General features: G+C 35.9%; 1 protein-coding gene across 2 annotated transcripts in view; it reads left to right on the forward strand.

Moving 5' to 3' along the window:
* Positions 1–7,230: 7,230 nt before the first annotated feature.
* The window catches only part of EPHX1 (epoxide hydrolase 1), a 46,711-nt gene continuing 27,223 nt past the window's right edge, over positions 7,231–26,718 (forward strand). The window contains exons 1-2 of one of the 2 annotated variants that reach the window (XM_051993404.1): positions 7,231–7,487; positions 9,444–9,519. In XM_051993404.1, coding sequence (XP_051849364.1) covers positions 9,474–9,519 — 46 coding nt within the window. In that variant the 5' untranslated portion in view covers positions 7,231–7,487; positions 9,444–9,473. Of the gene's footprint in view, positions 7,488–9,443; positions 9,520–23,720; positions 23,788–26,718 lie in introns of those variants that run through there. The other variant, XM_051993403.1, reaches the window with a different exon arrangement.

The following is a 26,718-nucleotide window of genomic DNA, read 5'->3' on the forward strand; positions in this document are numbered from 1 at the left end:
ATTGGTCCATTGGACCATTTGGCACTTTTGTATTCCCAGCAGCCCAACATAGTAATAGATACATACTTTAATGGAAAACACTGGCAACTTTCTACAAGATAGCACATTAAATTTAAGAAAAAAATTAAAGGGATTAGTGTGCTAATCTATATTTTCCTTCTGAAATCAGATGTTGTACATAACTTTAATTTGCCAGGCATATTCTTGGAAATTTTTTTTTATTTTAAAATACAACTTTCCATCTTTATTGTACTTGTGCAATACTAGAAAAAAAGCAGATATTTACAACTGTCAAATTATAACTTACAAGAATTATGTACAATGAAGCTCTTGAAGATTGAAAAATTCAAATTTATTCTAAATAGCCTGCTGTCCTTCACCCAAGTATTTTTTTCTTCAATAAAACCATGTCTGTATCCACTGAACTCTCCCACATATGTTAGATACAGTATTGTAGGCAGCCCTTTTGAGAAAGTCTTATGGTAGTTGTATAAATAAATACATGGGGAATCAAGTAATTTGATTTTTATTTTCATTTTTTCCCCCCAATTTTTGTCTTACTCTCCTTGGAACAAAAATCCACTAAAGGCTATATACTCATGAATGTAAATGGCATTTTTCTTCTCTCTCCCCCCACCTACCTATCCTGCCAATTTTTTGTCTTAAGTGCATTAGTCACAGCTCATGTTTTTCTTAGTCATTTATTAGCGGCAATGTTGGCAGTGTTTTATAGCTGATAAAGACCTTCTATTACCCTTTTAAGAAAACCTAACACTTAACAGCAATCTTTAATTATATTAAACTTAAAACTATCCTGAAACTAATTGAAAATAAATGAAATGTAACCGAGAGAAACTAATTACACAAGAACAGTAGGAAGGGACTCCCTTTTTCTACTCATCAAAATCAAGGAGGAAAATAAGAGTCCTTTGAAATCATCTGGTGCTCATACTGAATGTCTCCTAGCCATGATTGCTGTTTTAAATTTATTTCTTTAAAAAAAAAAAACCTTCAATCCTGTTAGTTTTTTATGAAGGTTGAGGAAGAAAGACACACTGGCCTCAGTCTTGTATTAAAATTTCTGATTGGTAAATGGGGGTCATTAGGAGTTCACATTTTGTAGGACAGAAAGAAGCCAAAGAACAGCTTTTTGCCGTGCAATTTAATGCTTTGATAAAGCCAACATAGAAACGATTGTTTTGTGATGTAATTCTTAGTAGAGATTTGTAGTTATTTTTGTCATTTCATATAATTGTTTTAGTTGAACACTAACTAGACATGTTGTGTTTCTTCAGTTGCCATAAGTATAAACTTTCTAAAAAATAGAAATTCATTTTTTGGGGAGAAAGTTTACTTTTTAAAAAATAGTTAAGTTTGGGTCAGCAAATCTGAATTTTGGACCATAGCCAATATCATTAAATTAGCAAAACACACCAATTCAACAAACATTGGCAGAGCTATAGTGCTGTGGATACAAAAGCAAAAACAACAGTCTTACATAAAGGGGTGGGTGATGGGATACTGCTGGGGCCAGATACAACTTATATATAAGTAATTTGTAAAGAGATTTTCAACTGGGGTGGAATAGAGGGAGTCAGGAGATGCTATTTGATTTGAGCTTTGAAGGAAGTCACAGACTGTGAGAACACTAGGCTGTACATTGCAGACATAGAATAGTCTATATGTTGACAAGCATTTGTTAACTGTTCTCGACCAGGCACAATGTGCTCAATAAGTACTTGAAGATACAAAGAAAGGCAGGAGACAGCCTGTGCTCTCAGAGCATCCAAGCCAATGAGGGAGAACAGGCAAACTGTACAAATAAGATTTGTAAGAAAAAATTGGAGGTAAACTATTATTTGAGGGTTGGGAAGGGCTTCTTGCAGGTGAGATTTTAGCTGAGATAAAAAAAGCCAGGTAGTGAAGATGAGGACAGCAGGTATCAAAGAGAATCAAGAAAAATGGATATAAGAACCTCAGTATGTGGATAAGAGTAAAAGTATTGATGAATTGAGACCTTAAAAGACCACTAATTTAAATACTAAGTCCCCAGATTCAGAATTCAGGTGTAGAGGAAAACTGACAAATGAGACCAATAGATAGATACTTTCAGTTGAATCTGATGTTTTTATCAAAAAACAAATATAGATTGCCCTATATAGGTATTGTATCATTCTGCCAATTCATAACTTTACATTTTTGATCACTTATTTCTTACTGTTGATGAATAAATGTAGGCATAATCTAATTAAAATTGTAAATATATGAAAATATAAGTAATATTGAAATTTATCTCATGTCTCTTAATTGAAGGACTGTACTGTTTTTTGGAAACATGTTACTGGAGAACCTGCTATTATGCCAAACAATAATAGACTCAAAAGAACATTTAGAAATTCTCTTTGAGATTACAATTATAAAGCAGGGTTTATCTTCAGTCATTTAGTTTTGGAAGTAGCCTTAGTAATCCATGGAAACTGGAAACCAAGAAAATTTAGACACTTACCCTCAGTTCCTCATTGGTAAAATGATGGTGTAGGACTAGGGGGCTTATTGAAAAGTCCTATCAGATTAATTTTATTTTTTAAATTTCATTTTATTAAAAACATTTATTTTTTATCACTTATCTAGTGATCCAAAATTTAAATGAACTATGAAGCCATCATATAATTTCTTTAATTTTGATAGCTTCTATTGGTGGTTCTCAGTCCATGATTAGATTGAGAAGTCATCCCAGTGAGCTATATTGGAAGAAATATTCCCATTGCCAGGTAAAATGTTTATACTTTTCATCCAGTGGGAATTATTGCTAGTACACATAGAAAAGAAGGGTTCTGACTTAACTGTTTAGGAGATTTGAAGAAGTCTTACAAAGTTTAGAGAATTTAAATCTTGAATAGAAAGGAGTGGGGAGAATCAAGGTTTTTGAGTATAGGGAGGAAGTAACCTTCCTTTGTAATAAATAGCCATCAAGGAAATATCTACTGGTAACCAATAGAGGTCTCTAAAGTTCTTTAATTGTGCTGGAATCACGAATCTAAGATTTGGGTTTGGTAGGAACCCGACAGTTTAATCCAATTTATTTTCCATTTTAGGAAAAGGAGACCCAGAAAGCTTAAGTCTTGACCCAAGATCAGAGAGCTACCAGGTTGTAGAGTGATCGAACCTAGACCTTTTGGTTTTCAAATCTGTGATTACTTTCCAATATGGCATGCAGTTTCAGTTTTCCCACAGACGCTACATTTTTTGAATTAGCTTGATTGAAGGTTAATAGCCTCTATAAGAACTGTGTCAATCTGGTTTGTCCAACACTATGGAATGACCAGATTAAAATTCAGTTGAGAAATGTTTGCCCTAAATGATAATAAAAAATACTACAAAGCATAGATAACATTTTAAAACTAAGTCAGTTATAAAGTCTACAGGGGATCATTATGTATAGATGAGTGGCTTCCGTTTGATTTTGACAACACTGCTCTATATGACTATTCTCAATTGAAATTGCTCTATGCAGTAGCTTACAGAATTTAGATTTGGAACGGACCTGAGATTATTAAATCCAACTCAATTATCAAAAAAGTTTAATACTTTAGCAAAACTCAGAAGTTCTCACCAGACCAAAAAGGGATCACAAAATCCATTAAGAAACTATAGTATCTTTCATCCCACAATTATGAAAAAACCTCAGAAGCCAATAAGAACTTTTCTCCCTAAGGTTTTATACCTAGAGGCAGCAAAGTCAGAGATCTTCTGAGAAAACCTCAGGATAGAGTCCTTGGGAATTTTAAGTGGGTAGCAACCAATGTAGTAAAATAGTGACTCTCCAAAGATCTGAGGAGGAGGCCTGACCTGGGGAGATGGAAATCCGGGAAGGAATCTAGGACAACATCAAACAGGGTTGACTGTCCTACCTGAAAGTGTATCAGGGTTCCCTGGTTCTTCTACTACAAGGTCCCATTTCAGTAACTAAACCTGGAAAGATATAACAAATACTAAAATTAAAAAATGATGGTATGATCTAGATCTTCCAAAAGAAAAAATAACAAAACTTCATAACTATAAAATAAATCACAGGGGGAAATATTTTAAGGATTACGTGAATACATAGAAGTTAAATGAGATTTTTTAAAAATGAAATTAATATCCTGAAGAAAAATTGAAAGAATAGAAGAGAAAGTGGTAAATTTTACTCCTAAAAATATTCCTTGGAAATTTGAATAGAACAAATAAATCAGCGATTCCATGAGACCACAAGAAATAATAGAACAAAACTAAAAAAAAGAAAGAGAAGGGAACATAAGATGTCTGATACCAAGGACAATTGGCCTGGAAAACTGGTCAAAGAGATTCTTTAAGAGCTAGGGGATATCCTGAAAACCATGATTAAAAAAAAAAAAAGCCCGGATGCTACAAGAAGTCATAGATGAAAGCTCCCCAAATCTATTAGAACAAGAAAGTAAAGAGAAAAAGAATCCACTGATAATCTCTCAAAGTAATCCCTAGAAGGAGAAATACTAGGGATATTGTTGCCAAAGCCCAGAGCTCTGAGGTCAGAGTACTAAAAGCATCAAGAAGCTGTTCAACTGTCAAGGAACTAGACTCAGCATCACATAAAAAAATTCTGGAATACAATATTCCAAAAAAGCAAAGGCAATAGGCTTACAACCCAAGCGTAATATAATTCTTCTTCTTTTTTTTTAATAGCTTTAAATAGTCTTGGGGTTAGAGTGGTTCTGTTCTGGGGGGAAAGAGAAGGGAGGCTAAGAGAAGGAAATAGAAAGGAGGAAGAAATGGTTAGAATTTTCCAATTCCCATAAATGGGAAGTGTGAAGAGTTTGCAAACATGGAAGAAGGGGAGGGGGAAATTAGCATCAGACAAACCTTGCAAAGTAGAATTGAAGCAAAGAATTTGAGCTATCGAGCTCAAGTAAACAAATGTAGTTGGGGAGGAGAAGGATGGAATTAAGAGAAGAAAATAGTAGGGAGAAAATAATTGAAGCAAAATATTTTCTGATCCTTAATGGAAGAATTTAAAAGAGGGTGAGGGGGAAGGAGAGGTTGGAAGAAAGACCAAATATAAGGGAGTACCTTAGATTATATTTTAGACAAGTAGAAACTGAACAAAATGTCAGATATGCAATTAATCCTATATTATTTCACCCTAAGAAATGAAGGAATTTCAAAGCATCCTGGGTGGTATGAACTGATGGAGTAAAGAGCAAAACAAGAGAACAAAAAGGAGAGAAATACTGTAAAAGAAAATGTCAAAGAACAGCATTTTTCATCAATGCCTTGATCATATCCTCAAAGGACCTCCTGAGGCTTTACGCATCTGAGATGTTGGATACCAAAAGTACAGAAAGAGACTTTTTTTTTTTTGTCATGGCCACTGTATGTATGTTTTTGTTTGACTATCACAAGGATTTTTCTTTCTCAGTTTTTAAGTGGGAAGATTGGTAGAGAGGAAGGGGGAGCAATGATGATGCCCCAAATCCTATTTTATATATATATGTATGTATATACATACATAAGTTTTTCTGTTCTTTTCAGTGCATTATATATATGTATATTATTTATTATTTTATTATAATTATATATAATATATAAGATATATATTATAATTTATATTATATTACATATGTATATATATACATATATATAATGCACTGAAAAGAACAGAAAAATTTAGGAGGAAGTATATACAAGCTGGACAGTTTTGATAGTAGCATGTAGAATTTATATATATATATATAAATCAAGTGTTATGGAATGGAGATTTATGTTCAGAAAATCCTTTTTATGTATACAGAAATGTTGCATTTAAGTGTTAAAATTCAAAAAAAAATTTTTTTTAAAGGTTTAAGGACTTGTCCATGATCGCAAATAAGAACTAAGTCAGGAGTCAAATCTAAACCTTCTGATTCAAGTCCAGTGCGCTGTTCATTCTACCATATTCCCTGATTAATGGAAGCTAATTAAAGCAAGCTGGGGAGCAGGAGGAGATCCTGGAAGTCATTCAAAAAATATTTTGAATAGCATTGTTTTTATTGGTCTTTGTTTCTATGGATATTCAAAGCATTCTTGAATTTCTATTGTTGATCGTATTTCCCAAGCAATTTGTCCTTTTCCTGTATTGCTCTAATTCCAGCTCTGTACTTGGAACATCTTCCTCTTTCTTTTCTGGTTCTGATACTTCCTATTTACCATTTGCATCAATGCTATACATAAAAACAAATCCTACTGTAATTTGGTCTTGGCCACTTCAAACTGATTCCAGTCCTATGGATTCCCAGATCTTCAATCAGCACATCTCACAAAATGGCCATTGTTGCTACATCTGTCGGTCAGATGTTTTGTTTTTTCCTCCCTCTTTCTCTCTAGGTAGCATAGGATAATTGGATAATTGACGTCATGTGCTGTAAGGAACAGTACTGGGTTTGGAATAAGAAAGACTCGGATTTAAATCCCACTAACAAGTTATAGATGTTAATATTTTCACACTGAAGAGAAAAAATAGGCTTATTAAAAATTGCTACAACAGGTAATTAATCCCGATCAACTTTAATTCTTTAAGGTTAGACGGGTCTTTTTACAGCAAGTGTTTAAAGTGCATCGATTATATACAAGCGACCCGTCGGGAGCGGAGGGTTCATATTGCAAGTTAAGCGAGAACAAGGGCAGAGTAGTCTGGACTTTGTCTCGTGTGGCCCGGGGAGGCCTATTACGGCCGTACTGGCCCAACCTATCACCTGTTCTGTCCACTCACACCTATTTCTTCAGCAACTCCACAAATACGCATAAGCAGGCCCTGGTCATTTGTATTACAAACCTATGGGACAAGGATTAGTCTACTTTGGTGCTGTTTTCTGATCTCTTTCTGCTCAGAGTTCCTTTGGTAAGTAGCTGGAGTGGGGAAAAGTGCGGGGCAGAGGGATGTGGAGCTGGCCAAAAAGGAGAAGCAGAAACTGCTTTTTGAAGGGACTAGATCCGGAATGGGATGAAAACAGAAATAACAGTTAGGAGAAAGGGACTGGGGAAGCTGGACTGTGGCTCCATTCGCTCTTTTTACACGGGGAAGCCACGGTTTCCAGACCCCTCCCCACCGGTGACCTCCCCTGCCTGGGTCCCCAGCCGCTGCTCCCAACCAGAATGTCCAGGCTATCGGGGAGGGCTCGGCGCTGGGCGTGGCCACACTAGACCTTGGAGTCTGAAGCCTTCCTGTCCCACGCCGCCGAGCCTCTCGCTGGCTGCTGCGGCCGTCTCTCCTCGGAGGCGGGGACACTGGCGGGCTGAGCCTGCGCTTGCTCCGAGGCTTGTTGGGTCTGCCAGTCCTCCCGGGCCCAGGGACCGCCCCCGCCTCACATCTGACCCGAGCCTCTGCGGCGGGCGCTGCTGCATCCTGCCTTGTAGCTCGCAGCCGCAGCCCCTGTTGCATCGCTGCGGTCCCCAGTCCCGTTCCAGCGGCCTCGCGCACTACCTGGACAACCGTAAGCGCTTAGGTTACATCTGTTTTCATGCCCCAGGGACCGAGAGTGCGGCCCCCATCTTTCCCATCCTACCCCTTTCCGGGGAGAGACACTGCAGCCGAGGCCGGGAGAGTCCAAGGGACCCTTGCACGGGACTGTTTTCCTTCTGGGTCTCGGGGAGCGCTACTTCTGAGGGGCAGACTCGGGGTGCGAACGTGAGCCTCCGTTCTGTCTCAGGCCCGGAGGTTCTGGGCCAGACGGGCTGGCTGAGTGGGGATGGGGACTCCGGGGTAGAGGCTGCAAGTGGGGTTTGGGCGGCCTGCAGAGGGTCACTAATACTCCACGGTGAGGGGGCCTGTTTCACCCTAATAGAATTCAACTGTTATTAAATAACTATTTAAAAAACAACCCAAAAACCTTTTAAGGGTGCTACCCATCTAACAGAGAGAGGATGCACTCAATATAGGGAATAAGACATTTTTGGACTTGGCTAAGGGGGAAATTTGTTTTGCTTGGTTATGCATATTTATTACAAAAGTTTTATTTTTTCCAGTGGCAGGGCTACGTCTGAGAAAGAGAAAATAAATTCTTGTTAATTAAAAAAAAAATTTATCTGTATGTATGTATGTCTAATCTTTTTAAAAAAGCAAACATCTATTTTGATTCTAGCCCTTATTTCCCTGTTTCTTTTCCTTTTCCTAAATTTTCCCAAGTCCTTCACACCTGCGACCCTTCATTTCTCCTGTAACCAAACTTACTTGATTAGTTTCCAGGACTACTCCCATTATTAGAGGAAAATCAACCCCCCATTTTTCAGGAGAAGGAAACTGAAGGCCAGAGAAGTAACTTCAACCAAATGGCTCAGCTAGGAGCCAGGAAAACATTTTCCTTAAGAGAAACTCAGGAAATTTACTTGAAGAACATGTTAAAGTCTTAAATTAACATTCTGGATCCCAAGTAAAAAGTAAATAGGTGCCCAAACATTTGACTCCAGAAACATTGTTCCACTTCATGCTAACCCCTTGCAGGTGTAGTTTAAATGGCATTTAGTGTATGCCTTGAGAAATCTTGCTTGAGAAAACATTTGTTTTCCCAGAGTTCAAAAATGTTTGGCAACGTTCCTAAAACTGAGGGCATTTTAGTTTACAGTAAGTTAGATCCCCAGATACACTTGTTGGTTTCAGGCCAGGGACAGTTCTTTGTGAGCTTAGCATTGTTCTGTCCATTAGTAACAAGCCTTCAGATAAATAATTTGATTTAGGTTTGATGTTTTCTTAATTGGAACTTTGATCCTTGGAGTGCTTGTATGTGTTATGCTTTGGAAATAGAATGGTCTTTACCCCACTTATTGGAAGCCAAAAAAGTTTAAACAGTTTAAAGCAGATTTTTGTTGTTGTTGCATTTATGCAGCCAATAGAACATAACTAATGTTAATAGTTGTCTCTTGTTTTTTCCCTGAAGAAATGCTGGTAGTTTTTCAGCTTTTCCTCTCCACTCATCCCCTTTCAATGATTTAATGCAGAGAATAACCATTAGACTTTCATCTGCCCTGTGGCATGAATCTCAACCCTATAAACATAGCAAACCAGCCCAAGAGTAGGAATGGGTTTTAGGGGGATACTGATAGAAATTACTGAAAGAAAATTCTTAGCAAACTCATCAGTGTGATAAAGTAAAAGGACCCCTGGACCAGGAGTTATAGGGTTACAGAATTCAGAGCAGGAAATGATGCTAGAGACCATCTTGCCTTTCTATGAGAAAGTTATGGTTTAGAGAATGAATTTATCCAAAGTTACACAGCTGGCAAGTAACAGCAAGCCTTTCAGCAAAGTTTCTCTGATTCTAAAGCCAATATTCTTTTATTTCACTGTACGTAATTTTGAAACATAATTTTTATGGGTATATTATATATTCAAACTCTTTATTAAAGTCTTTTTTGCTACCATTAATTTTTTTAAACTCTCTTGGATTTTCTAGGTACAAAGAGAATCCCCTAACTCTCCAGAGATGAAGCTCCCGTTCCTGGGTTTCATTTTAGACTTTGCTTGTAACTGTATGTATGAAGTTTTTATTTCTCTGTAAAACTTAAGGCACTACTGTTCCTGCAGTGTTGGAGATCAGAATCTTTGGCTTTCTCCATTGGGATCTGAAAGAAAGTTGTGGTTGAGATTGGGGTGTGATTTGCCTGGCACAAGATACTTCCCATATAAATATACCGGCAGTAATAACAATGGACATTCCTTTTGCCTCTTTGAGGAGAAACTGAATTATCTTTTCCTTCCCAAACATATCCCATAGTTCTGCTCTCTCTATCCCCCCAACTTATTTAAAAATTTTTCTTTTTTATTATAAACTTAATCAACAACTCAAATATTTTAATATACCCAAAAAAAAATTCATGTCATTTCACTGAAGCAATTGGAATTAAGTGAATTGCCTAAGATCACACAAGTGTTAAGTATCTAAAGCTGGATTTGAACTCAAGTGCTTCTGACTCCAAGGCCAGAGGTCTATCCATTGTACCATCTAGCTGCTCTACATACTTTATTTTTTAAAATTACTTTTAAAAATTTAAAATTTAAATTTAATTTAAAAAATTAAACTTTTAAAAAATTTTAAAATTAAAATTAATTTTTAAAATTAAAAAAATGCTAAACTCAACAAATAACAAAATTGCCTTGTTTTTGTTTTCTTTTGAACTTCTTTTTGTTTCTTTTGTATCATTTCAGTATTTCCTTGATGTATAGATTGATTTTTTTCCATTTACATTACTACCAACTCTTTTCCTACTACCATTTCCTTATAATTAATAAGTAGGGTCAAACAAAACAAACCAGTATATTAGACATGTTTGAAAATGTATGTCTTATACTATAACTTTAGTCCATTTTCTGCCTGCCAAGAGGCAGAAAACCATTTTCATTATCAGTATTCTCAAAATTAGGAATCTTCCCTTACCTGAATTCCAAACATGTATAGACATGGATGGGCATCCAGAGTAACAAACAGTCCCAAATATACTAGCCATATGCCAATAGTCACACCTATCACCCTCAATCCTGGAGGAGGAGTAGGGGAAGGAGGAGGAGGGGGGGGGGAGAAGGGAGAAGAGGAAAATGGGAAGGAAAAGGAGGAGGAAGGAGGAGGAAAAAGAGGGAGCAAAAACTTTTCCAGCCTGATCTTTTGTTTCTACAAGCCTGAAAATTAGGTCAGGGCAGGTTCTGATGTTCTCTTAGTTCCTAGATGAGGAGGGAATTATAAGATTATAGTCTGAGAATTGAAAGAAACCTTAGAGGTCAAGACTATGTGGCCTCTGAGACCTTTTCAGCTCCTCATCTATGATTTGTAATCTGCTCTGATCCTTTTCTTCTGCTGGTCAGGAAACTAAGGCCTAAAAATGGACTTAAATCCAATCTTCAAACCCCAGTCCTCTAGTTGTAGGACTTTTTTCATGGTACTTCTGAGTGACTTCCAGGCAAGCAGTAGAGTTTCCCATATGCTGAAGTAGACTATGTTATATTTGCCTTCAGGATGGGACTATGGGGAAAACCCTTTGCTTCCCCTATACTTCACTGACCAATTTTTTTTTATATTGCCTGCCTGAAATGCCATCATTAGAGATCAATTTGTTTGGCTTTGGCTTTTTTCCTCATTGAGCATACATATATTCTTGGAAAAAATATTATAGGAAACTATATCAATGATTATATGTTAATATGCATGGATTTATCTGGTTGTTTCCTAAAATTAAATTTTGCTAATCAATCAGAGTACTAGGCTTTTGAACAAGATGGAAAGAGAGGGAAATGATTCAGGTCAGGGGGGAGGCTGGGAGCATTGAAGACATATGAAGTAATTTATTAGGACTAGCTTTGGAATGTAAAATCTAGAAAGGAGCTAATTGCTTGAGGTAACGTCTCAGTGCTAAACTCATTTCCTCAGTTGATCATTGGCCAGTGTTGCTGTTGCTGTGTTCATTGTTCCCCTGGTTTACTTCACTTTGTTTTAGTTCATATAAGTCTTTACAGGTTTTTCTGAAGGCATCTTGCTCATCATTTCTTGTAGCACAATAATACTCCACAATCACATACTCCACTTTATTTACCCATTCCCCAAATGATGGGAATCCCCTCAATTTCCAATTCTTTGCCACTGGGGAAAAAAAAAGCTGCTTTAAATATTTTTATGTCTAGATTTTTTTCTTCTTTCTTTGGATATGTTGTCTATATTTGCCTGGTAGTGAAACCTCTGAGTCCAGAGGTTTGTATGCACAGTACTTTAAGTTATGTAAAGAAAAAGTTCATCACAAGTTAAAACCAAGCAAACAAAAAAACTAAGAAAAAAATCTGGCAATATTATTGCCCCACCAGAAAATAAAAATTCCCAGTGCCCTTTCTCAAAACTATCCATTTCTGTTTTGGCCAAGTAAGTCTTAAATTATGCCAACAAATTCCGTGGGAAATGGTATTCTCCAATTAACAGGGCTGTTTGTGACAGAGTGTTAAAGGGCTTGTCAGAATGTGGAACCAGTGGTCCAAGTTGACAGGGATCCTGAGTGATTGGAGGGAGGGATAAGAAAAGAAAAGAATAATGGATTGTAAAGTATATAGTAAGAGATAGAATAAGTTCAAGGTGAGGTGTGGGTATGGGGAGAAAATCAAACCAAGTGGCTTATAAAGCTTATGTACATTATTCTCTGAAATCTGAACCTTTCTTTACTTGCTGACAGATTTTATTCTGCATCAGGGATAGCTTGTCTTTAAATATTGAAATTCTATATTTAGACTGAGGAAAGTACAGCTTTTTTCTTATTATGAACAAATTATTTTCTCAGCAGTTAAGAGAATTAAAAACAAACAAAATTCAAATGTTCAGAAATGGAATCAACCGAAAGTGAAGATACCCATTTCTTCACAGCTAGGGAGAGAAAACTACCCACAACAGTATCCAAGAAAGGCAATATGGTTTTATGCTACATTAAAAGATATATACCATCCAAAGCAAAGGGATTCAGCAAAAGACTGGGTCCCTGTCCTGATTAAATCACATCTCAGATTAGCAAAAATACTGATTTAGAAAACTACAAATTAACTTTGTCTATGTTATAGTCTTGTTATGTTAAATATTTCACAATTATATTTTAATCCCATTTTCGCTGTTATTCAGGAATATTTTTTGTTGCAAACCACATGTGGCCTAGGCCAGACACCTCTGAACCATAGATTTTTGTTTTTACTCACCCAGGGCCTCCACTGTCCTTGACTTGACTGCTTTCCCTCAGCCTTTCCACAGTGCTGGCCAGGAAGAGAGGTCCAACCTGTACTTCTCTGATTTTTTTATTCTCTCTCATTTTCTTTTCTTTAACTAGTTTAAAACTCAAATACAAAATTTAAAAAGGAAAAAAATTGCCTTAGGCACAATAGAACATGAGGGGGATTTAAAATAAGCAACAATAAATTTCTATTTCAAGAAATCCTATATAATAAACATTATACATTGTGTTCAGAGATATCCATCTTTGCTTTTTTTTAGATTTTCTTTTGTTCTGTTCTGGGTACTTTTTAACTTAATTCTTTTTTTTCTCCTTTTCTCCTCCTTCCCTCCCTCAAGAAGCACAGACATATATATATATATATATATATATATATATATATATATATATATATATATATAATATATATATATACACACATATGTGCATATATACACATGCATACATATGCATGTACATAAATAAATATAATCATACACATACATACACCTCAAAGTTAGGGCAGGGCAGGTTCTGATGTTCTCTTGGTTCCTAAGTGAGAAGGGAATTATAAGATTATAGTCTGAGGATTGAAAGAAACCTTAGAGGTCAAGATTATGTAGCCTCTGAGACCTTTCCAGCTCCTCATTTATGCTCTGTAATCTGTACGTTTATATACATCTACATAAGGAGGGCACATTTGTCTTCTCTGAAAGTGGATAACATAATCCTATATATGTCCAAGACTTTCTATATTTAAAATCTACCAACTCATCATTTTCTGTAAAAATAGCAATATTCCAACCTTATATTGTCTAGTTATTTTCAATAGTCTAAAAAAAATTGGTTAATATGGCTGACATATAGTGTTGTTTTCCTATTTTATCTCTCTTGATTAAATCTATTTTAGCTTTAACTTTGGCTGCTTTTTTTAAAATAAATTCTCCTCCTGTTAATTATTATTATGTTTGTGTGTATTTCTTTTTTTTTCTATCTCTTCTGATTCCTCTACTTTATTTCTACTCACTACCTTGCCTTGCTATTACTTACCTTCCTCATTCTCTAAAGATCTTCCTCTTCTCCTCTCCCCTCATATTTTCCCTCCTCTTTATCCTTTTCCCATTAGTCTATACACCTTATCCAGTTACCATTATAACCTTCTGTATTTCCTATCCTGTCCCCCTTCTTATTTCTTTATAAATTTAGAAGATTTTTATACTCTTCTAGATAGATATGCATTGTTCCCTCTTTAATCCATTTCCAGTAAGAGTAGGGTTCCAGAATTACCAGCCTTCTTTTCCCATTTAATTCCTCTGTGTCATTTCTTTCTCTTGCACTTCATTTGTATAACATAATTACTCTTTTTATCTTTTCCTACATGGTATTGCTTTTTAGAATCACATCATATTCAGCTCTACTCATGTATAAAATATAAACAGTTTGTGTTTATTGACTACCTTGTAATTAGTCTTTGGTGTTTACTTTATATTTATCTTGGCTCTTATATATCAAATTTTGTTTTAAGTTCAGGTCTTTTTACAACAAAATCCTGAAAGTCTGTTGATTCATTGAATATCTTTTTTCATTCATGATTATGCTTAACTTTTGCTACGTATAATAATTTTGGCCACAAACCTAATTCTTTTGCTCTTTAACATATGGTATTCCCATCGTTGGTAGAATTGTGAACAGATCCAGCCATTCTGGAGAGCAATTTGGAACTACGCCCAAAGAACTATCAAAATGTGCATACTCTTTGACCCAGAAGTGTTTCCACTGGGCTTGTATCCCAGAGAGATCTTAAAAGAGGGAAAGCGACCCACATGTGCAAAAGTGTTTGTGGCAGCCCTTTTTGTAGTGGCAAGAAACTGGAAATTGAGTGGATGCCCATTAGTTGGAGAATGGCTGAATAAGTTATGGTATATGAAAGCTATGGAAGATTATTGTTCTAAAAGAAGAGATCAGCAGGATGATTTTAGAGAATCCTAGGGAGACTTAACATGAACTGATGCTAAGTGAAATGAGAAGAACTAGAAGATCATTGTATATGGCAACAGATTATGTGATGATCAATTCTGATGGACATGGCTTTTTCCAATAATGAGATGATTCAGATCAGTTCCAATAATCTTGTGAGGAAGAGAGCCATCTACTCCCAGAGAAAGGACTGTGGAAATTGAATGTGGACCACAACATAGCATTTTCACTCTTAAAAAAAAAAAAATATGGTATTCCAAGACTTGCAGTCTTTTAATGTAATTGCTGCTAAGTCTTATGTGATTCTAATTGTGGCTCCACCATATTTGAATTGGTTTTTTCCTTGTTGCTCATAATATTTTCTCCTTGACCTGGAGGTTTTGGAATTTGGCTGTCGTGTTCCTATAGGTTTTCTTTGTAGGATCTCTTTCAGGTGGTGATTGGTAGATTTTTTTATATTTCTACTTTTCCTCTTGTTCTAACACTTCAGGACAATTGTCTTTAATTATTTTTTGTATTATTATATCAAGATTCTTTTTTTTTGTTGTTATAGTCTTCAGGTAGTCCAATTATTCCTATGTTTTCTCCTCTTGATCTCTTTTCTAGATCATTTATTTTTCTTATGACATGTCTCACATTTTCTTCTATTTTTTCACTTTTTGTATTTTGTTTTATTATTTCTTGGTTTCCTAACTTTACTAGCTTCCCTTGCCTGACTATAATTTTCTTTTTTTATTGAAGATTTTTATTTTCAAAACATATGTAAGGATGATTTTTCAACATTGTCCCTTGAAAAACCTTGTGTTCCAATTTTTTAATTCTAGTTTTCAAGGAATCATTTTCTTCCTTAAAATTTTGGATCTCTTTTTCTAGTTAGTTGAGTTTCATTTCATAACATTCTTGTTTTTCTTGGATTGTTCTTTTTTTTTTTTTTTAACTTTTCCTCAATCTCTCTCACTTGATTTTTAAAGTCTTTTTTTTGAGTTCTATGAATTCTTTTTTGGACAGTAGCATTACATTTAATGTTATTCTTTGGGATAAGAGAAGCTTTTTTTTTTGCTTCAGTATCATCTTCTGAAGATGAATCCTAATGTTCTCTATACCCATAATAACTTTCTAGAGTTTCCCTGCTCATTAGTTTTAATTTTTTAGCAGATTATTAGCATAATCACCTCTAGTTCCAGAGTATGAGGATGTTACCTCTAGCCTTAGGTCTTCCCCTCTCGTCTGGAACAAAAATCAAAAATTCTGCTCCCCTCTAAGTACCCACAGTCAGCAGCGATCCTGCCCCACTGCTTCTGCACTCACTGAGCCTGAGTTGGCTTTCTCTCCAGGAGCTACATCTGGGCAATACAGCTGGGCAAGAACTTGTCCTTTATCAGCAGAGGTTTCCTCAGTCTTCCCAGACTTAGAGGTCCAATTCTAGGCTGTAGAGAATTGCAGATTCCTGTGACTGTGGCTGAGATTACCTCCCAAGTGGCCCCAGGATTTGCCTAGTAGAACTAGCCCAGAAGAGTTTATATTTCACACAGACTGAAGATCCCTCCTGGTATCGCCTCCTCCCCCAAAGACTGGCATGGTCCTTGACTTTAGCACAGCATGAGAAGCTGTGTCCAAATTCAGAACTCCCTCTCCCACCCTCACATTCTGCTCTCTTACTGAACACCCTGACATGTTCAACTTGGTTCTGGAAGTCGGCTGAGAGGATAGCTGTTAGTCAGGCCATCAGAACTGTGAGTAAATGCCAGAGGAAGTTTTTCTCAGGGAGCTTGTTCCCCTTCCTGCGAGTGTGAGCTTTTCCTTCTGTTGTGGTGGGTATGGATGTAACATTTGGGGGTGGGGGTTGCAGAGACATTGCCTGGAAGTCCCAGGAGAATGCTACCACCAGCTTCAGTTATTACTGACTGAAGAGTTGGCGGGCGGGAAATGTTCACAGTCTGTTTGCCTTGGCAGATCCACCCAAGAATGAAAGCAAAGACCATCTGTCTTCTCTTTTTCACTGGACGTTCAAAATCATCATAGTAAAAAAAAACAGATCTCAGTTCCTGGCCCCTCCCTTGGTTGACACTACCCCTGGACTTTGGGAGGTTCAGCTGACCTTCCTTGATTTCCTCTCTTTCTCTATCCTAGCATCTGTGACGAAAATCTACTGCTTGTGTGTGTTTCCCTTCCTGCCTCCATTCCTCCCAGTCCATGTACAGTTTTTCTTTCTTTAAGAGCATAAGATTCTCACTCCAATTTGTGTCTGAATCACCATGAGGAAAATATCAGATGAATATCACATTGCATCAGGGTGTTCTCATGTTCCCATTAACCTGCACCTTCTTTTTACTGCATCTTGTCATCACTCTGTCATTCCACAGTCTGCAACCCCAGAGCAAGTAGAATAACCTGGAGTTGCCACCATTTTTCTGTTTTTAGGACTTTATTATGGAAAAATAACTTTTCAACAGCTTCTTAAGAGGGTGGTGCAAAATTTTGCTTCTTTGCCCCATAGTTGGAGAAACTAGTATCCCATCAGTTGGATAGAGAAATAAAATTGAACCCCAAGTTTTTTGACTCTTTTTAATCAACAGATGTCTTACATTTCTAGCTTTAACCATGGATTATTGAAGACTTTATGGATACTCCTTGCTATGGATGATGATAGAAAAGCAGGACTCTATGGCAGATGAATTAAAGTCAAGGGAGACCTGTTAGGAGTCTATAATAGAAAGAGATAATAAGGGTCTAAAAGAGAACAGGGGAGAGAAGAACATAAGTTTGATATTTATTGAAAGATGCTTAACAAAATGGCATTTGAGATACCTGTGGAACAGCTAGACAGAGAAACCATTCAGGAAAAAGTTAGTGGTATAGCCCTGGGGCTAAGGTGAAGGATAAGATCCAGCTAGGAAGATTTCACAGAAATGATCATTGAATCTATTGGAGCAAATGAGACGTAGAATGTAGAATGTAAAAAAAAGAAAAGAAGAGGATCTAGAACAGAGTTGGGTACCTAGCAACAGGGAGTGGGGCATGGATGCCGATCCACGAAAGGAGACTGAGTACAGACAGATAGAAGGAGAATCAGAAGAGCAATATCATAAAATTTTAGGGAGAAGAGAATGGCTACAAGGAATGGGGCCAAGAATGGATCAATGGGGCCAAAAATCCAGTAGAGTATAGTCAGAGTACAGCCTTGAGAAGAGTCTTTTTAAAAAAAATTTTTGAAGAAAATATTCATATAAATGTGAATAAATATATATACATACACACCTACACATGTCTGGAGAAGCATATATATACATATAAACATATATGTATGTATCCTTTCTTTTGTGTCTGATTCCTTAGTTCCGATAACATTGTTTCTTGTAAACTCCTCTACCCATGTTTAATATTGAAGTCACTGAATATGTACCATAGATTTAATTTGGAAGTGTTTTGTTTTGTTTTTGTTTTTTGACAAAGAAATTGGGGTTAAATAACTTGCCTGGGGTTAAGCTAATAAGTTTCTGAGGTTGGATTTGAACTCAAGTCCTCCTGATTTCAAGATCAGTGTTCTATTCACTGAGCCATATAGATGCCCCTAGTTTGAAAGTTTTCATTGAATTCTTCATCAATTCCTCTATTTCTTTGTCTTCTGCACAGATGTTGGCAAATAAGCTGCATTTTTTTTAAACAAATACTTATCATGAGTGTCACAATATCAGGTAACCAAATGTCTTATAAAATGATATTTCTTGTTCATTTTGGAAACATGATAAAAAACCAACTCCTTTATTTGTGTTTTCAAAGAGAACTTGTGAGCCATCCTTCCATTTAGCTTCAACTTCCTTATATCTTCAATTTCATTTATAATGAGAGTGTCAGTATTGATATGATTCATTTCCTCTAGCAGCATATCTCTTTATATGTCCATCATATTAAATGGTACACACTCAATTGCACTCTTAAAGTCCTACAAAGTTAGTTTTTATAACTTGTCTAAAAACCATCTTCTTTCTCTTTTCTACCTCACTCCTACCACACTGCTAGTGTAGATATAAAATTGGGGACATATAGCACCAGGCAACATTTTGCATTTTTCTTTGCTTCATGAGTTGCTGTAGCCAAAGAATTTCTAAGCAGCTAGTTTACTGGTTGGGAGCCTCTCTATAACCCCAGCAAAATATTTAGCATATAGTGGGTGTGTGCTTGTGGGTTGAATATTTGTTGTTGATAATACATTTTTATAATATGTTGTGATTGCTGATTATTTGTTATATATTGTTTTATCTTATAGTCATGTATATATCACCTTCTCCTAGTTGACTGAAAGTTCTATTAAGCAGGTATCAGATCTCACCTAAACTTTGTCCCTAAAGCTTTACATAATGATCTGTACCCAGTGATAAATATTTATTATATTGCGTTGAATTAGAGGGAGGGAGAGACATTTTTTTAAACTGAAGTTCTGCTTTCTCTCCCTCTTAATTCATTCTTCCCCCATGGAGAAAGCAAAAAAATAAAATTAGTTACAACATGTGTAGTCAAGTAAAACAAATTCCATTATCCTCTATATCCTGAGAAATTATATGCTTAATGTACACTCTCAAGTCCGCCAATTTTTGTGTAGAGGTAGATAACATGTTTCATCTTGAGTTCTCAGGGATTGTTGTTGGTTACTATGTTGATAGTTCCTAAGTCTTTCAAAATCATGAGTTGCCATAGCCAAAGAAATTCTTTTAGAAGTTAGTATATTGATGATAAGCCTTTTTTGTCACCCCAACACCATCCAGTGTTTATAATTTTGATGTTATTGTATATGCTGTTTTCCTGGTTTTGCTTATTTCACTCTGCAACAGTTCATACAAGTTGTCTGAGGTTTTTTGGAAATCATTTCCCTTTTCATCTCTTACAACTTAATAATATTGTATCACATTCAGAACATATTTATCTGATTGATAAATTGATAGATACCTCTTCAATTTCCACTTCTTTGTTACCATAAAAGAGTTATTAGAAATATTTTGTATGTATGGTTCTTTCCCTCTTTCTTTGATCTCTTTAGAGTATAGACCTAGTAGGAATATTGCTGGGTAAAAATATGCCCAATTTGATAGCTTTGAAGGCATTGTTCCAAATTGCTTTTTATAATGGCTGGACCAGTTTCACTATTCTATCAACAATACATTAATGTATCTATTTTTCCATAGTTCCTCAAGTAGTTGTCATTTTCCTCTTTTTGTTGACTTTGCCAACAGATGGGTGTGAAATTGAATCCCAGAGTTGTTTTTTAATCTGAATTTCTGTAATTATTAGTGATTTAGAGTATTTTTAGTCTGACTTTGATAGCTTGTCTGTCTTCTGAAAATTACCTGTTCATATCTTTTGACTCTAAATAGAGAAATAACTGTTAGTCACATGTGTGAATCAGTTTCCTGTGTTTCTTAGAAATGAGCCCTTAAATTAGAGAAACTGTCTGAAAGACTTTACCCTCAGTTTCCTGCTTTTCTTCTAATTTTAGCTGCATTGTACAAAAAAAAACTTGTTAAATTTTATGTAAACAAAATTGTTTATTTTACCTTTTGGGATCTTTTCTTTCTCTTATTTGGTCATGAACTCTTCTGACAGATAATTTCTTTCTTCTTTAATTTATTATGCTGACCTTCTTTGTGTCTAGGTCATATATTCATTTGATGCCTATCTTATTATGTGGTGAGAAATGCAGTATATTATGTTTAATGATTTAAGGCAGATTCTGGCATAAGTAGCATGAAATAATGACCCTTTCTTTTTCAAATTCTTCATTTGGATGAAAAATGGCTTAGCATTCAACAATTCTGTATTTCTGTTCTAAGTCAGCATATTTTAGTGGCAGATTGCCAAACCTATAGTCTAGTCTATGAGATTAAAAATATATATATTTAAGATTTAGGCCAGTTCTCTTGAGAATACAATGCACTGATAATATGGCTAGTCAGCATGTATCACTAACAGGGATCCTGGGGATGGCATATAAAAAATGGTCTATAGATACAATTACATCAGGTTACCATTATCCCATGAGTACTTCTCATACTCCAAGCATCCTGCAGTGACTTGTATTCCAGGTTGGGCTTCAGAACCAGAGAGGAGTGAAAACTTAGGATTCTGAGATGAATAATGAAAATGACAAAAGAATTAGAAAATAAAACTATGTGGAAAGGTCAAAAGAATTGAAATAATTCTGCCCAAAGAAGAAAGGATGGAGAGATTATCTAATAATTAATCAATCAAAATCCATTTATTAATTGTCCAGGCAGTGTGCTGTGTATTAGGGGTACAGAGACATAAATGCAACAACTCTTGCTCTCAAGAAGTTTATATATAACTCGCATGTGTTAGGTACAGTCTCCTTTTTGATTGGATCAAGAAGAAAATAGTCTGATTGATTAACCAAACAAGCTAACCACACACTTGGGAACTTTAAATAGCAGGAGAAATTTCAGCAATTCTCTCAGATTGTGGAGGAAGCCAGTAGTGGAAACTTTCAATTTGGAGGATTCTAGCCAGGTCCTTTTCAAGGGTATCACTACTGGGTGAGGAAGGAGAGTTTCTTTCTCTCCTTATTTTCTACTACATGAACTATTTTATCAGAGATATGAGACCAATAGGAGACAGTGCATACAGAGGACACATTGAGCACATCAGACAAGCACATTGACAGATATACAGATAATCTCCCAAGGAAGGAAGTAACTTCAAAGAGTATAACCAGAGATATTAGATTTCTGAGCCCAGTAGAGAGCTTTACCTAAGGGGAATTTTATGAGAACTTTTAAAAGGGAGAAAAGGACTTCCAATATTCAGAAGTTGTAAGTTTATTCATTAAATATGTGTTTTCTCTATATATATCTCATCACCATTATACTTTAAGTTTAAACTGACTGTTCCTCTGGAACTAAGTATGTTTGTTGGAGAGTGCATCTTAGATTTGAGAGGGTGATGTTTTGTATCAATTGTTCTTACTATACCATCTCAATAAATCCCTTTTCTAAAAGCTGGTAGAGTCAACTGATGATTTTTGAGGAGCCTTATGAGGGAAGACTCAGTAGTAATAATATTAGGAACTCTTTCACGTTTACCCCAAGATCCTAAGAGAGTTATAGGTAATGGTCTAATGGTCTAATGGGCCATGAACCTGGCCCATCAGTAAATATAAATTAGGAAAGTAGCTCCACAAGGAGTGTTACACAAAGGAGAAGAAAAGGGAACAAGAATTTATTAAGCACCTACTCTGTTTCAAGCATACTTATAAGTGCATTACAGATAGCTTGTATTGCTCTCCACTTGGTTTGAGCACAAATAGATACAGAAGTGAGGATAGGATATTTCTTGCATCACTTAAATCATCACCCTAGGAAGCATAGAAGGCTTTAAGAGTCCTATTACAAGGATTCTCATTGATTTATCATCATTGAAGTTTCAGATAAGACAATAACTTACAAGGTTTTATTTAAAGGGCAAGAGTTTAAACTATGTCACTATTTAAAATTTGTTGTATTTATTGCTTTTTAAATATCCACAATTTAGATGCATAATTATGCATCATTTAGCCCAGTAGCAAATGAATTATTCTTAGGATATGGTTCATCTTCTGGGTGGATAATCTTTCCATGTCTCCTTTTTCCTCCTTTTCCCAATAAGTTTGTAGCCTTTTCCTGAAATAAAATCTTGCTTTTAAGCTGTATGTGAAGTACATAATAAAAACTGATAATACAATAAGACTTTAAATGAACTGCAGGATGATGGTCAACTCTTTTATATTCCCTCCCAGGACAAAATTTCCTAAAAGATACTTGAAGCTTGTCACGTTACTGGAGAATAAGGGACCATATAAAAATCTCCCTTTCTGGGATATTTAAAAATAGAAGTGGTTTGCTTCTTGAAGGTACATTTCCTTGTGACAGCTGCAACCAGTTCCAGGCTTCATGAGCAACAAAAGATACAGAGAACTAGATCCCTAGGGCAAGTATGCATCAAAGAAATCAAAAAGAAGGAAAAAGACCCAGATTTATAAAAATAGAGCAGTTCCTGTAGCAAAGAATTGAAAACCATGGAGGTGTGTATCAATTGGGGAATGATTGGATAAATTATGATTTGTGAATATAATGAAAAAAGAGAAGGTTTTAGAGAAACCTGAACAGACATGTATGTACTAGCACAGAGTAAAGTAAGCATAATGAGGAGAAGAATGTAGACAAAAACAACATTGTTAAGAAAAACTTTTAAAAAAAGAAAAAATGAAAAGCTTTTAAAGACAATAATTCTGTTCAGTGGTGTGGATCTTATAGGACTGTTAAGAAAGTTTGCTATCCACCTTCTGACAGAAGGGTGATTGAATCAAGGGGGAAAATGAGCTATACATTTTAAAACCCAGGCAATGTGGAATTTGTTTTGTTTAACTTTGCATATCGGTGACAAGGATTTTGTTTTTCTCTTTTTCCCAGTGGATATGGAGGGGAAAGGTGGGGATTAGCAATAGGATTGCCTCCTAAAAAAGAAAAGAAAAAAGAGAATCCTTAAAATATTTTAATGCATAGACGAGAACAGAAGAAAACAGAGAAGAAAAACTTTAAAAGTTACATATTGAACTTACTATACTTAAGAGAAAAAGCAAGGCATATGTAATAGAGAATTTCAATTTCATGCACAACCTTTTTTATGTTCTACGTTGTATGTTGGTGCTCCTTTTGTTTGACATTTATTAAGTTCAGAATAAAGGAAATGCAATTTTAAAAAATTCACAAGATAAAGAATTATCCAAAGTACAAGAACTTTCTTTGCTGGTATCTAGGTAAAGTTCCCAGACTTAATCTTAGGGGAGTCCTTTGGACTGTGTAATATCCAAATACTGCTGAAGGAATGGGAGTGTACCTGGCAGAAATGGGAAGGGAAACTTGTGTGGGGAAAAGATGATAGGATATTCAAGGTCTGGATAGATAGGCCTTCAAGCAGATTGCCCTATTGACAAATGGGAAAATATGTGGCAGGACTAGCCCTGTAGAAGGAAACAATTAAAACTGTGGGAGTGGATGAGACTGCTGGAGGAACATAGAGGAACAGAAAGGCAAGAACAGAGCCCTGGTATGTGTCCATAGTTATTGGATGGGATGCAGGGGAGGGGAGGAAAAGGGGGACAGTAAAAGGCAAGAATAGTAAAAGAAGCAAGGTTTCGTTCTTTGTAATTTTGTGGTCTTTACATTTGCATTGTTGCAATCCTTGTGTCTGTTGTTTTCTTAGCCTAAGGGGACCATTTTAAGACAAAGGGTGGGGGGTAGCATCATTTGGAAAATGGCTGAAAAAGTTATGGTATATGAATGTTATGGAATATTATTGTTCTATAAGAAACAATCAGCAGGATGATTTCAGAGAAGCTGGAGAGACTTATATGAACTGATGCTGAGTGAAATGAGCAGAACCAGGAAATTTTTATACATGGCAACAAGACTATAAGATAATCAACTCTTTTCCATGGCAAAGTGATTCAGGCCAATTCCAGTGATCTTGTGATGCAGGACTGAACTCAGGACTGTGGGGACTGAGTATGGCAGCATAGTATTTTCATTCTTTTTGTTGTTGTTTGCTTGTATTTTGTTTTCTTTCCCATTTTTTCCTTTTTGATCTGATTTTTCTTGTTTAGCATGGTAATTGTGGAAATATATATAGAAGAATTGCACATGTTTAACATATATTAGATTATTTGTGGCTAAAGGAGGGGATGGGGTAAAAGGAGGAGAAAATCTGGAACACAAGGTTTTTGCAAGAGTTAAAAATTATGCATATGTTTGGGAAAAAAAAGCTTTAATAACAATAATGTTTTTTAAAAAAGAAGGCGTAATAGGGGTTCTCAAATGTCACAGGAGGAAAGAGCTTTGGGAAGAACCCTGGATTTGGCAGAGGGAGGTAAGAAGGTTATGATGATTGGTGAAAGGTTGAGGACAGGAGCCTGTTTGCAGTTGAAAAGGGAATGGGGTATATGGTGGGTAAAGGTCACAGGTCAGAGGAGGTTGTTAGAAAGTAGAAGGAGAGAGATTGATAAGTAAGGAGTCAGGGAAGGGCTTTTAATTTAAGAAACATTAAAAAAATACAGAAACATACATTTATGCAAAATGGAGGGAACTCATGGAATATCATGTTACCATGACCACCTTTTGGCCACTCCTTCCTTGGGACAGAGAACTGAGCTAAAACAGGATTATTATCACTATTCTGAAAACACGTCATCCTTCCAAATTCCCTCTTTGATGTATGTTCCCTCTACTAAGTTACTAAAATAGCCTGACACTTGGTCCACTGCCATGTCTTTTTCAGCTCCAATACAATTTCTGCTTATTGTCTGTCAAATTGATCTTCCTAAAATTCAGGCCTAACCACCTTCCACCCCAGTCAGTCAACTCCAAGGCTGTCTATTGGCCTTCACATCACATATTAAAAGGACTTTTAAAGCCCTTTATAACCTGGACCTTTCCTACCTTTCCACTCTTTTTACATCTTCCCTCCCTGTGCAGGATTCTAATAGAGATGAGGACATGTTTTGGTATCTCTTCATATCACTTTACCCCTTGGTCTTCAGATACCACTGAGAAGCATAATCACCCTTAGGCCTCTTCCTTCCAGCTCCCGTTGTCATGGTACCCCTATCACAAGTAATTTTTCTTCCCTTGCACCTGGACTGAGGATCAGACTGTCCCTTCTTCTCATATGACTTCACTGAAGGTCACACTGTTCTCTCTAGGAGGATCATTTAATTCTCCCAACTATTTTTTGCTGATTACAGCTTGGGTTTCTTTTTTTTCCTCCCTTTTATTTTTATAAGTCCTTTCCTTCCCTCCCTCATTGAAAAGGCAACAAATTAAAATCCTATTATACATATAAAATCATGCAAAACTATGTTAGCTTGGAGCTTTCTTTTTCTTTTTCTTTTTCTTTTTTTTGAGAAATCTGTTTTATTTTATTTTATTTCTTCTAAACATATTTCCACATTTATCATGCTGCACAATTGGAGCTTTCTTTAAAAAATTTCTCTTCTAAAACCCAAGGTCAGGAAAAAATCCTGAAGAATATCTGCTGGGCATGACCCTGGATCTTGCACCTGCTGCTGATAAAGAAAGAATGAGAATGAGATATATTTGTCCTTGGAGTTAGGAGTTTAAAGACAGAACAAGAATGGAGCAAAATGTCTGATAAGGGAAATTAAATTGTTTATGATTAATAACATTACAATACTTTAAACATTACAATTTAAGGTTTACAAAATGCTGTCCTTAAAACAGTCTCTAAGGATAGTTTGAATGGGCATTATCATCCCCATTACACAAATGAGGAAAGTGAGCAATGAGAAGTGAAATAACTTGTTCATTACTCCAAAAACTGTTTAAGTGTTGGAACCAGGATTCAAACTCATATCTCCAGGGACCTAGAATTTAAAGTAGATTATTAATAGGAATTGAATTCTTTTGTGATACAGGAGCTACTTGCCAATGGTTGCTGGAGGTCTAACTCAGACCTGTAGACTGGATCTCTTCATGTGAGAAGATGATGATGAGATACAAGGAGATGGAGAGGCAGTGGACATTATAGAATCCAAAAAAGGAATGGATGTAATTTAAAATCCCTTGATATAGTATAACTTTGTAGCTTCAGAGCAGCTAGGTGATGCAGTAGATAGAGCACTGGTTCTTTTTTCCCTTTTTTCCCCCATGTATTTATTATTTGTTTTAATTTTTTTCATTTAAAAAAATTCATTAAAGCTTTTTATTTACAAAACATATGCATGGGTAATTTTTCAATTTCCTTGCGAAACTTTATGTTCCAAAATTTTCTCTCCTTCCCCCCACCCCATCCTTTAGATTACAGGTAGTCCAATACATGTTAAATATGTTAAAATATATGTTAAATCCGCTATGTATATACATATTTATACAGTTATCTTGTAGAGCATTGGTTCTAAAGTTAGGAGAACCTTCATTCAAAGCTGACAAAGGATCTGTTTGCCCTTTTGCTTCTTTTTTTCAA

The sequence above is a fragment of the Antechinus flavipes genome, chromosome 4 (genome assembly GCF_016432865.1).
Source record: "Antechinus flavipes isolate AdamAnt ecotype Samford, QLD, Australia chromosome 4, AdamAnt_v2, whole genome shotgun sequence".
Classification (NCBI taxonomy): Eukaryota; Metazoa; Chordata; class Mammalia; order Dasyuromorphia; family Dasyuridae; genus Antechinus; species Antechinus flavipes.